Below are 13007 nucleotides of genomic sequence, written 5' to 3'. Positions count from 1 at the left end.
ATCTATAGCTACCCCAAAAACTACGTCGTTTTGATTCATGAAGGGTGTTTATGTAATTTTAGGTGAATTAATGAAGGGTGTTTCTGTAATTTTGTTTATTTTTTATCATATACATTTTACTGAAATACCCTTCATTAATTCACCTAAAATTACACAAACACCCTTCATGAATCAAAACGACGTAATTTTTGGGATAGCTGTAGATAACCTTATCTTAAGTGGTTATGGAAATATTTTTTCACATATATATTTGGCCCATTAAGTTTGACCCAATAGATTATAACTGTTGATGGACGGAAATCAACGGTTATGATCTAAAATGATATAAGTTTATATCCTTTAAAATGATAGATGTTTTTCCCATATATATATATATATTTATGACCAACCATATAATATAACTACAAAAAGTGAAAATGAAATTATCTTGAAATATTATTAGTGTAAACCTATCAATTCAAAATTTTCACATGCCACTAATACTTATATTATTAGTGAAAATTTTGAATTGATAGGTTTACACTAATAATATTTCAAGATAATTTCATTTTCACTTTTTGTAGTTATATTATATGGTTAATCACAAATATATATATAGGGCTCAAGTTCTTGAGATTCTGATAATCTAACAGTGTTGAGGGTGGTAAGCAGAGGTAGGCAAAAAAAATGGTAGGTAGAATAACCTATATATCTCTCTATATATATATAGGGCAAGATTATTTGACACCTAATATGAGGATCGTTAGATCAAGACAGATCAATGGTGTCACATGTTTACAAATTAGAGTCATTAAATCAAGACATGGTCAACGATTCTCAGATGACGTGTCAAACTTTATTGTTTGACAATGGTGTCAAATGATCCTGTCCCTATATATATATATATATATATATATATATATATATATATATGGGAAAAATATTTCTCCAACAACTTGAGATAAGTTTATTTCCAGCTATCCCAAAACTACGTCGTTTTATTTATTTATTTTCTTATATTAATTAATTCACATTTGAATAGTTATGATTCTCTTTTTCTCTCTCTTGCTTTATCACAATTTATCCATCTTTGTACGATTATGATTTAGTAGCTGGAGATAAAATTATATCAAGCAGCTTGAGAAACTATAAGCCCTATATACCAAATTCTTTGTACAAGTCTATTACATCTGTCCTTTCAGAAAATTCCATTCCAACCTCAATTGAAATATCAATATTCTTTGTCGGTGTCAACATATGGACATTTGACATACTATTAATTAAGTCCTTCTACATGCACTCTTCCATTTCATGAGGCATGTCAAATTCAATCTCATCACTAAGGATGTGTTTGGTATATGGTATTTGTGAATATTACTTGAAAATGATCATTGGTAATCATAAAATGACATGTTTGGTATAAGGTAATCAAAAATTTTACCTGGATATCTTCGTTTACCAGTATTCTCATTTACAAAGAAAAATGTCATTTGCGATTACCAAAAAATATGTGGTATTTGACAAATCCCACTTCTATGGAAAATGAAACGAAAATCTAAGACAAAAATACCCTGGGTATATATTAATCGAAACTTCCCTATTTTCTTGTGCGCTCTTTTTGTTTGGCGGCAGTAAAGATTTACAGAGCTGGTGTGTTTACTTCGATTTGTTGGTCAGCAACAAACCGGTTTTGTTTTACCGGTTCTCGACGGTGAATTGTGTTACTTGCTTCCCTGAGTTCAATTTTTTTTCTCCCATTTTTTAAAATTTCCAGTATTGCATGTTTCGTCTTTATATATGAAAAAAGGAACGACTTCTTCCTAGTATTTTGTCTTTTTAGTCCTGAGGTTGTGATGTGAGCTTATGATATAAGTCATTTTAATTATTTTTTTGGGAAGGGATGCTTCGTCTAAAGCATTGACTGAGACATCGAGTTATACACCAGTGTTACAAAAATGGAACTCATTTTCTAGTTAGTGCTTAGATCTGTACAAATGGGTCATCTTTTTTATTTAATATTTTTTTAAATACTAAGGGGTTATTTTTGTAAAATAATCCATATTCCCAGAAATATTTCACAATCAATCAAACATGGAATCAATAATCTTTACCTAATATTTTCGGTAATATTTTGAGTAACCAAACAACTTTTTGATAACATTTCCGGAAAACTCAATTCCCGACCATATTTCCAGTAATCATGATTCTAGGATAAAAAAAATTTCTCCTGTATCAAACGCCCCCTAAAGTGAATGTAATCTGTTGGATCGTCATCAATATCTCCAAGTTGTGTAAAATTGGTCCCTATGTCATCCATTTGGCCTCCTATATTTCTGATATGTTTATGGTTCATGATATTCAGTAATACGTTTTCCTGTAAAGAAATTCAAGCAAATTTAAAAAAAAAATCCAAAGCAAAACCACAATCCAAACAAAAAAAGAGAGAAAAATTTGCACAAAAAAAGAACTCAACATGAAATTCCCAATACCAAATACAACAATACAAAACCCAGAAGCACTCACAACCGCATGATTTATTAATAAAAAATTGAAGAAAAAAATATGGTATGATAAGCAAACAAACAATTCAAAATGCAAACAATTCTATATACATTAAAAAAAAATAATACTGAGTAATCAAAACTCAATTGAAAAAAAATAACTTTGTTTGATATTGATGCTTTCTTCCCTTTTAGCATAATAGGATAGCTACATGATGGAAGTTTCGTTGGAAAAGGTTGATGAAAAGAAAGAAAACCAACCTTCAATCGTGTTGATGTTCATCATGGCAGGAATGTTCGGTTCATATACATCAGCGTCAAGCAAGCCAACCTTCAATTGGCAGTTAGTTGCAAGTGCAACAGCTCAGTTAAGTGCCAAAAAATAATTTGAAACAAGACTCCATCAACAAAAAAAATGGAAACTTGAAGAAAGAAAAATCAGACCTTCGAAGAGAAAGAATGACAATGAAGTAAAGGGTTTTATTTACTGGATACCAAAAAAAAAAAAGTTTTATTTACCAAAGGTTGTGGACTTGCCCACACCAGCGACAACTATAGTATCGTTCAATCATGCCATCGTCTTATAGGAATTAAGTAAGAAGAGAAAGGCAAAGGTATAAGCACCCTAGCACTCCATCGTCTTACCAAAGCGACGACTTTCTATGAACCCTAAGGAATAAGCACGTTTGATTTCTCTATGATCGTGTTCTGTTTTTCGTTCTTTTTTTTTTTCTGAATATATGTTTTTCTTTGTGGAGGAATTGATTTTCGCGTTATCGAAATTTTTTATCTTCGTCGCCAGGAAGAGAGAAAGAGGAGGAGAGAGAAAGGGTACGGCGGGAGGTGAGCAGAAAGAATGAGAAAAAAGGGTTTATTTTATTTCGCAAATGTCTACCGTCGGATTGGATTGTAATCTAAGGTATTAAAAGGGATAGGCAAAATAGGAGTAGGTAAAATAACCTATCCCATATATATATGGGGTTTATATTTCTGCAGCTGCTGTACGTGCAGTAATCAAATACTTGTCATATATATATATATATATATATATATATATATATATATATATATATATATATATATATACTTAAAAACATTAAATGCGAAAAATCATAACCATAGAAAGGATGAAAGCATTAAATGTGGAGAATCATAACCATACACCTGTCATTGATGTACGTAAAGCGGCTGCAGAAATGATTTTACCTATATATATATATATATTATATATATATGGGGTTTACATTTCTGCAGCTGCTGTACGTGCAGCAATCAAGTACTTGCCATATATATATATTTGAAATAGGGGTGTTCATCAACCGATCCAAACCGATTCAAACCGCGATGACCGAACCGAAAAATCGATAATCGAATAAATCGAAAACCGAAAAACCGAAAAAAATCGTAAATTTTAATTGGATTGGATCGGTTTTTGGATGGGTTGATGAAAACCGATCCAATCCAAACCGATCCAATATGTTAATTTTTCTTTATCTACTTGAGTCTTTCCCTAATCATAGCCTAAGAATTTCTAAACTCAAGACTCATTAACCTATCAACTAAACCCAAGAAAAAATCTAGTCACATCTATCAACAAAATTTTATCTTTGTAGAGCTTCATATCTCATTGCCCAAAAAAAAAAAAACTATATTATAGTTTACTAATGCTTTTGTATTTCTATTTTTTTTTACAGAGCTAATATATACAAAAGATGTTATTTGCACAATAATCATGAAATAAATTTTAGGATTTTCAAAAAACCGAAAACCGATCTAGTCCAAACTGAAAAAAATTGTATTGGATCAGATCGGATTTAAAAAAAATCCAAACCGAATGGATGATTATATGATCAAACCGAAGGGATTGGATCAGATGATTTTTTCTTCCAAAACCGATCCAATCCAGACCACGAACACCCTTAATTTGAAAGCATTAAATGTGGGGAATCATAACCATACACCTGTCGTTGCTGTACGTAAAGCGGCTGCAGAAATAATTTTACCTATATATATATTGGGAAGGTTATATTTACAAACTTTTTTTTTACAAACTCTTACAAACTACACTAAGTATGACCGGTCATACTTCAATATATATATATATATATATATATATATATATATATATATATATATGGGAAGGTTATATTTACAAACTTTTTTTTTACTAACTCTTACAAACTACACTAAGTATGACCGGTCATACTTCAATCAAGAGTGTATGACCGGTTATAGTTAGTGTAATTTGTAAAAAAAAATTGTAAACGGATCCTTCCCCTATATATATATATGTGTGTGTGACAATAGCTATATCAAGCCACAAAGATTTACCCTTCAATTTAATTATATAAATTAACTACTTTATTTTTATTAAATAGCTTATATAAATTAGTCATTTTAGTTTACCAAAAAAAAAAAGAAATTAGACATTTTACCTAGGCTTTTACATTATCTCTCCTACCTCACAAGACCTTTGTGCTCTTTAAATTCTGGCCAATCTTTTGTTTCTTCAAAGGGTTGCGCATCATAATATCCTTAAGTGTCAAAATCAGTCTTTTTTTTTTTCTCTTGGCTTTATTCAAAAGTATTAAAACATCCAAGTTTTAATACCAAAACCATGGGCAAGTTATTCCTGTGCCATGTTTGTGATAGTTTTCTTTCTCTCTTGAAATTATGCAAGTTAGAATTAGAATTGTATATTATATTTAAAATTGTTAGTGGCTTAAACTTGTACCAATAAATATGTTAATGTTATTAAACGAAAATAGATCAGGTTTCTTCAAAGTAATATATAGAAATAACCAAAAACTATGTGCCATATGCCATAAGTTAATAAATTATACTAACTCAAAAAGTTTGATCAGTATACTGAGATTTTGGGTCAAGTGCTTAAAATAAATTACTTGAAATCGATTGTCGTGATCAACATAAAATTTTTAGATACAAGAGATTGAATACTAACAATGTTGTACAAATCAATAATAAATTCCAAACAAAAGTTGAATTTTTACAACTGAAGCCATCAATAAAAGTTTCTACTTCTTCCAACCGCATATCCACTCACAAGGCATCAAAAGAAACGAAACAGGACAAATTTTTTGATTCAGACGTTTCTACTGAAAGACAAATGAAACAATAGAAGAAAACAAAAATGGTTACTTACATAAGTAATGGGATGAATGATGGTAACTAAAGTTGCAACATAAACTATACAATTTTCACTATGGAAGAAAGCAATATAAACTATACAATTTTCTCAACAACCGAAACTCCAATTCAAGAATGATAAGAGGTATGAAGTAATGATATTCTGCTGATGATAATTTGACTATGTGAGGATGAGATAGGAAAGTAGCTCATTTGGCAATTAGTAGGGAAATCTAAATCTTTATTCAAAATCCAAAGCTTCATCAATATTATCGAAGTTTATTATTAGCTCATATGGATCAATATACTCCTCATCCGATGATTGCACAGGAACTGGAGCATGAGGAGGAATAATCAAGTCTGAGGAAGGGGCAGAAGGTGAAAATGGCCTTTGCATATTTTGTGCCTCAGAATATTGATCGGGTTGAAACTCTGGAGTGTCAACCACATTGGTGGCAGCCACATGGATATCATTAAACTCCATTTGCAAGTAAGAATCATTAAACTCCGATGATTGCATTGGAAGTGAAAAACGGGAAGGAATAGATGAGTTTTCGTGTATTATACTCTCTAAGGTTGGAGAAGAAGAGGAAATGAGATTTTGCATATATTGATCAATATCAAAATATTGATTGGGTTGACACTGTGGAGAGGCAATTAAATTGGTGGACAAGTGTGGTTGTGTATGCAGAGCATCTTGATTGAATTCAAACTGTGGAGTATCAACCACATTTGTGGACAAGTGAGTTTGCATATACTGACCCTCAAAAAGTTGACTGGATTTACATTTTTTGGCAACATTTGTTGATATTGTAACTTCTTCACGATCTCGCTTTTCAGTCTCATGCTTAGTCTTGTAAATCTTACATAAAACCCAATCATCTAACTGCATCTGCATATAAAATGGACATACGTAGATAAGTTATTAACATACAATAAATTAAAGAATAATGAGATATAGATATTCATTAAAATCCAAGTCTCATGAATATTTTACCGTGCAGGGAGGAGTTGTACTTGAACTTGCAAGATTTTTCTCTTTTTCAACAGTGAACTCTTGCATAATCCAATTGGTTTTCACTGCCTCTTTCACTCCATCTGTAGGCTTCTTTTGATAAAATACCAAACTCCTTTTATTTCCAATCACTATGTCATTGCATATTATTGGAATCCCTTTTCCAGTAGCCTTCCAAAAACCGAACTGTCCAGTAGCTCGATCAGGGCGTTTTCCATTAGGATATTTCCTATTTCTTGGAGTAAAAAAGTATGTATGTTGCTCTCCTTCGTATTTATATGTATCTGTACAAAATGACAACATGAAAAATAAAATAAAATTAATCACAATAAAATCAATACAACCAACTATTATTAAGAATCTCATCCTAGGACCCAAAACAGGCAAAAGAAGAGGACAAAGGAGTAGCTTTACTATTACTACAGACTCGCCCTCTTTCTATGTTTCATAAATTAAAGAAGAAAAATGATGACTACGCAAATAAAAGTATATAACCATTTAGTTCTTGAGGAGAATGCATGTAAACATCAACATCATGAATCCTGCCAGGATATATTATATGACCATCGATTTTGGGCTTCAAATAATACTTGATCAATTCAACATCATCAGGACAAAATTTGTATCCACGTGGTATCATTTTGAGTACATTGTCTTGCACCTTAGAGCGATGAGGCTGCATGTTGAAGAGCAAAAGAAGATAGGCAGAAAAAAAAAATGAAGACTACTCTGATCGAAAATCACAAGTATATAGCAGCAATATATGTATAGACTGATAGAAGAGTCTTGCTTTGCAAGAAGGAAAATTAAGCAGGGTATAAGAAAAGGGACGAAGGCCAGTGATATAGGAGACGCGTTAATATAGTAGGATGTGAACTTATTACTTCAAAACTAAATTTATCATATATATCTAGATAATGGTAGTTACAGTAGATCATGATTTTTTTATTTTTATTTTTAATTTGAAAACAAAGATAATTCTATCTTTATTTTCAAATAGCAAGCCATCAGTTCGCAATATACATCCTAAGATTCATAAAATAAGGGTAATTCTATCTTCATGAACTTCTGTAAAGGTGATTTTTACCCACATATATATCTATCTATCTTATTTGAAAATTAAAAATTAAAAATATATCATTTATCATGATAGTTTCATAAATATTATTTTAGCTTCAATCCTCAAACAAACCCCCGTCTTCCCATTTTCAACTCCTACCAAGCCTATCCAAATTTATCATAAATAGCTAATAATATGGGAAATTTCAAAATTTGAGAAGGGCATCCTCTTATCACCATATCAGCAAAACCGATATTATTAATATCCCCAAGAATGAAAAAGAAGTTGAAAATCATATAAATTCTCAAATTCAATTATCAACTCCAATCCACAAAAGGGCACAAAACAAAACCAATAAACAACGATGATATAAGACTATAAAAACATTAAAAAAAAGGATCAATTTTAGACAAGAGTAACCCAAAAAACTCCTTTGAATGCAAAAAAATAAAAACATAAACTTCACATACCAAAAAGGATCCATGGACCATCCAAAACAAAACCCAGAATCCAGAATCACAAAAAACGAAAAGGGTAAAAATCAAAAAGGAAAAATAAGAGAGGTGTTGTTACAGTTGTGTACCTGCTATGTGAAACATATATAGTATATCTGAGTCTTGATAACCATTAGCAGAGGCTGCTTATTGGGATAAAAACTATCGCATGCATTGAGCTCTTCTTCGGAGGCAGAGGCTGCATCAAAGTCAGAGAAGCTGAAGAGACTCCACACGACGTAGTATGGGCCAAGGACAGTGAAGAAGGTGGGTGGAGACTCTGGAGAGAGACCAGTGCAGGCTACTATGGCTTCCTTCAGTGTTTCCCACATTTGCAGAACCATCTTTGTCTTGTCACAGTGTATCAGAGTTAGAGAGAGAAGCAAGAGAGATAGTCAGCACTCAAAATTAAAAAGCTGAGATTTTTATCACACTCTATCATCCACTCTCTTTCACTATCACCCACTCATGTAAAATGTCGATATTTCAAAAATCTTCATATATGTTGGACACTTTTCGATATTCCTCCATATTTCGACAATCTGACACATATTTTAGAGATTCAAAAAAGAATTTAAATGTTGCATTGTATTGTATTTTTAGTATCAACTATTAAATTTGTTGGATTACGATTATTATTTTATTGAGTTTAATATAAATATTTATGATATCTTATGTTTTTTTATAAAATTGATTGATATTATAAGTGTAGATTCACATTTTTGTTAAATTATTGAATATTAAATATAATATACACTATATAAATTAAAAATATTATTTAATATTAAAACGTGTCCTAACGTGTCACAATTTAACATTTTTTAAAATTAACGTATCAGAATGTCGTGTCATGTCCTGTGTCGATGCCGGTGCAACATAGACCCGCTCTTTACACTTCTCCTTTGAGTTTTTTTATTTTGAATAATAATGTAATTTTTTTTAATATAGATGAATCAATATTGGAGGATTTATTAATTGTGGTATAGAACAATAGTCAAAGTTTGATTAGACTTTGTATTGCAATTTTTTTTTTTTTTTGATAACAATTGCAATTTTTTTTTAAGTGTGTAACATCTGATAATTTTTAAAATTTATCTATCCATCAATTACCTAGAATTTTAAAAAGGAATATAGTATTTATAACTCAAGCCTAAAATCAATATAGTTATCTGCCCAAAAAAAAAAAATATCAATATAGTTCATAATTCTCGTATGGGGTTATTCGTCTGTTCAATTCAAGTCAAGTTTATGACTTTTGAAGCATAATATATTCCGGTTCAAAAAGAATTAAATATGTAAGTTAACTACAACTCAGAAAAAAAAAATCTCAATAAGATTGAATGAAGTTGAATTTTAACAAGATTAAATATGTAATCCTGAATGAAATTTTATTACTTTAAAGATAAACATGTATCTAATTGCAACAAAACAATATCTAAAATATAAGTCATATGCGGCTCAAAGAGTGAACCTATGGGGATACCAAAGATCAGATTTGTCTTAAAAAGGTGATCATGATCATTGATCGGTTACAATATATATATATATATATATATATCTAAAATCATTTCTGGAACCGCTTTACGTAGAGCAACGATATATGTATTGTTGTTAAAATCTCAATTTATCACTACGATTTTATATTTTTACAATATTTTTTTTCATCAAAACGATTTTACTAATATTCCAAACGCTTTTATGATTTTTTATAATTTTTTTTATATTATCGTTTTACGTTTTACGATTTTTTAATCTCTTTCTGATTTTACTTAAGATCTCGATTTTAACAACATTGAATATATGTATGGTTATGATTCTCCATATTTAATGATTTCATCTTTTGTATAGTTATGATTCCTTGCATCTAATGCTTTCAAGTATATATATATGGCAAGTATTTGATTGCTGCACGTTTTAGGTAAATAAGTTTTTAATTCAAATATATGTGTTAGGAGTGTGTGTAGTGTAGGGTGTTGTGTTCAATTCCTTGTAATCTCAAAAAAAAAAAAATATCATGCCTATCTTTTTTTTATGTCAACTCCACCTATTTATCACCAACACTATTTGATTAGAATATCAATAAGAGAAAGAATACATGAAAGTTAATTGAGATTCTAATTTAACGGCATTGAAAATAAGTAGATAATATAAACATAAAAAAAAAAGAGATAGGTAATACAAGTAGAGGTGGTAAAGTGGGCGGCCCGCCCCGTCCCGCCCCCACCCCGCCATCAACCAGCCAAAAAATGAGTCAGCCCGCCCCGCCCCGCTTTTGAAAGTGGGCTGAAAAACTTAGCCCGCCTCGTCCCGTTTGGCAGGTTGGCCCGCCAGCCCGAGCCTATTTTACACTGACCCGCCTCGGCCCGCCATCAACTTGTCAAAAATGAGTCCGTCCCGCCCCGCCCCGCTTTTGAGATGAGTTAAAAAACTCAGCCCGCCCCGTCCCGTTTGACGGGTTGGCCCGTCGAGCCGAGCTCGTTTTGTCGGCTCTAAATACAAGAATCAAATTTAGTTCAATACCTGCGTCAAATTCCTTTAACAAACATATACGTACACTAGAATCTGTGGTCAAGAAAAACCTGATAATGCAAATGCAAATTTTGTCAGATCTAGATTCTCTCACATTAGAAAAAAAATTGACATGGTCACGTGAATAATATAAAAGTGGATCAATAGTAATTAAAAAGAGAAAAAAATATATTAAAAAAGATAATTATAAAATCATAAATATTGATTCATCTTTATATGATTTGTAATATGTCACTTTTTTTTTCACACATCTCCAATTTTGTCTGTTTCTCTTTTGTTTTTCATATTTTCCCTATTGAATCGAAATGGACCTCTAGTTTCTCTTAAGGCCCAATTCAAAGCTAAGCTAACCTCTAGTTTTTCATATTTTCTCTTTCTCTAGTCTCAGTTTTCTGTTTCATCTTCGTCCTTCAAAATGCTGGCAGTCTGGCACGCTTCGCCGAGAATCGCATCAACGAGATTTTCTGTCATGTTTTCTTTAGATTTCCTTCACTTACTTATCTGATTTTTGATTAATTTTTTAAAATATTTTTTGGTTCGATTTTCGCTTCAATTTCTCAGTGTTCTGTTTCGTCGCTCTGGAATTGTTAAAATTCGATTCGAACTTGGAATATGATAATTTAACAATATATATAGTTCATCGGCAATGTTAAAATACAAAATGTAGCAGTAGACACCTCTGAAGATGATTAGTCTAATTATCTTGCTTCTAATGTTAAAATACAAAATGTAGCAGTAGGCACCTCTGAACTTGGAATGTGATATCAGTGTTTTTGTCTTTATCAACTTTGGTCTCTCTTTCTCTCTTATAGATATTGACGCTTAATCACTATAAACATACTGTTTTAACAATTTTAAGTTATCTGTCATGTAATATATTCTACAATATATATTACTTTATGAAAAATACATTTGTCACGCTACATGAATGATAAATAAATAGTTGTTATGTTCAGAAAAAGATAAAATAAATTCATTAAATAATGTGTTCTCTCAATTTTTTAATATTATATAATTTGTTTTTTTCTTCAATTAACAACTACTCACATGTAATGTAATATGACAAATGCATTTCCCGCTTAACCAAATAACTATTATATATATTCCATTATATTCAATCTGGCTTTGGACCTATAAAATTTGGAGTACATGAAAAGTTGAAAACTCTTCAAGGATATGTACTTATTGCTGTGTTGCCCCGCTGTTACTCTTTTGCCTGACTAGCTTTAGGCTGCGTTTGTATGGACTTTTTAATAAAGTTTTTTTTATCACTTCTTTATTTTAAAAGTACTTTTTATAAAAGTTACAGCTATTTAAATTTTTAAAAAAATATTTGATTTTTGAAAAAAATATTTGGCTTTTGACTTCTGCTTTTTTTAAAAGTTAAAATTTTTAACTTTTGAAAAACGTAAGTTTTTAGCTTTTTTATGACTTCTGTTTTTTTTAAAAACAGACATCCAAACAGACTTTTTTTGAAAAGGATTTTTTTTCTTAAAAAAAGCAGCTTTTGAATAAAAAAAGCCCATCCAAACAGGCTCTTATTCGTTTTGCCCCACTAGGCTACTTGCGTACGATTGCTAACTGAAGCGAGCTGGAGGTTGAAATTACAAGTTTCTGGGGTTTGCTTGCTACACTTGCTCCCTGAAGCGAACAAGCTAGCGAGCTGTAACATAAAATAATACTTCTCCGGTCTTTGCTTGGCTTGAATTCCGTCTTCCTTTAGCTTCCTTGATTCATTAATGCTCTGATTTAATCATTTAAACCTGAAACTGATACATTTTTAACTCAGAAATAATACTTTTATTTCTAACACACTCCAAATGTACCCTTTGCATCCTCTCATAAGTATATATTGTTTCGCTACAATAGATTAGATAAAATGAAACTGAAAATTATTTTACACCATATTAGATTTTAGAAAACTAGCATGAATGTAGAGAAAGGAATATACTGATTAATCAGGTGCCATTAGCGTTTTCATTTTGATGCCATATATGAAGTCGATTCACCTTAACCTTCAATTAAGGTATTCATCCATTGCATGATGAAGCTATTATGCCACCAATTACATGGCCAACAGTTTCTTCTATTTTAATTTTTGACCATTTGCAAATTTAACGACAGGAAAAGGAGAAGAGGTCGGTCACTGAGAAATGTAGTTGATCAATGTTCAGAAAGAAAAAGATTATTTTGTATACATTAAGCCAACCTCTCTAATATTGTCTGAGATGTAGGACAAAGTGTTTCTCATAGTTTTATTTTAAACTAAAGGTTTAGAATAT

The 13007-nt window shown here is 31.0% G+C and overlaps 1 protein-coding gene across 2 annotated transcripts; it reads right to left on the bottom strand.

Annotated features, from left to right (window-relative positions):
* Window positions 1-5671: 5671 nt before the first annotated feature.
* On the bottom strand, window positions 5672-8579 carry LOC133305790 (NAC transcription factor 29-like). 2 transcript variants are annotated; one of them, XM_061506031.1, is made up of 4 exons: window positions 8286-8579; window positions 7138-7318; window positions 6625-6926; window positions 5672-6519 (listed from the first exon to the last, which is right to left on the bottom strand). In XM_061506031.1, exons 2-4 carry the CDS (start codon window positions 7280-7282, stop codon window positions 5869-5871), a joined length of 1098 nt encoding a protein of 365 aa, XP_061362015.1. In that variant the 5' UTR covers window positions 7283-7318; window positions 8286-8579; the 3' UTR covers window positions 5672-5868. The 2 variants fall into 2 exon arrangements, with proteins under 2 accessions (XP_061362015.1, XP_061362014.1); XM_061506030.1 differs by lacking the exon at window positions 8286-8579 and having other exon boundaries at window positions 7138-7633.
* Window positions 8580-13007: the final 4428 nt, after the last annotated feature.

Source organism: Gastrolobium bilobum, unplaced genomic scaffold (assembly GCF_033153095.1).
Source record: "Gastrolobium bilobum isolate Gb01-03AN ecotype WA unplaced genomic scaffold, APGP_CSIRO_Gbil_v1 utg20666, whole genome shotgun sequence".
NCBI lineage: Eukaryota > Viridiplantae > Streptophyta > Magnoliopsida > Fabales > Fabaceae > Gastrolobium > Gastrolobium bilobum.
The sequence above is the reverse complement of the archived record's forward strand: the minus strand, read 5'-3'. Positions and strand labels throughout refer to the sequence as shown.

Bases quoted from the DNA above. Each gene is read 5' to 3' on its own strand.
- LOC133305790 (XM_061506030.1), bottom strand. From the start codon at position 7,324: ATGCAGCCTCATCGCTCTAAGGTGCAAGACAATGTACTCAAAATGATA. The intron at 6,927-7,137 runs GTTATATACTTT...CATTTTGTACAG, and splicing joins TTCTCCTCAAGAACTAAATG to ATACATATAAATACGAAGGA. The intron at 6,520-6,624 runs GTAAAATATTCA...TTTTATATGCAG, and splicing joins GTACAACTCCTCCCTGCACG to ATGCAGTTAGATGATTGGGT.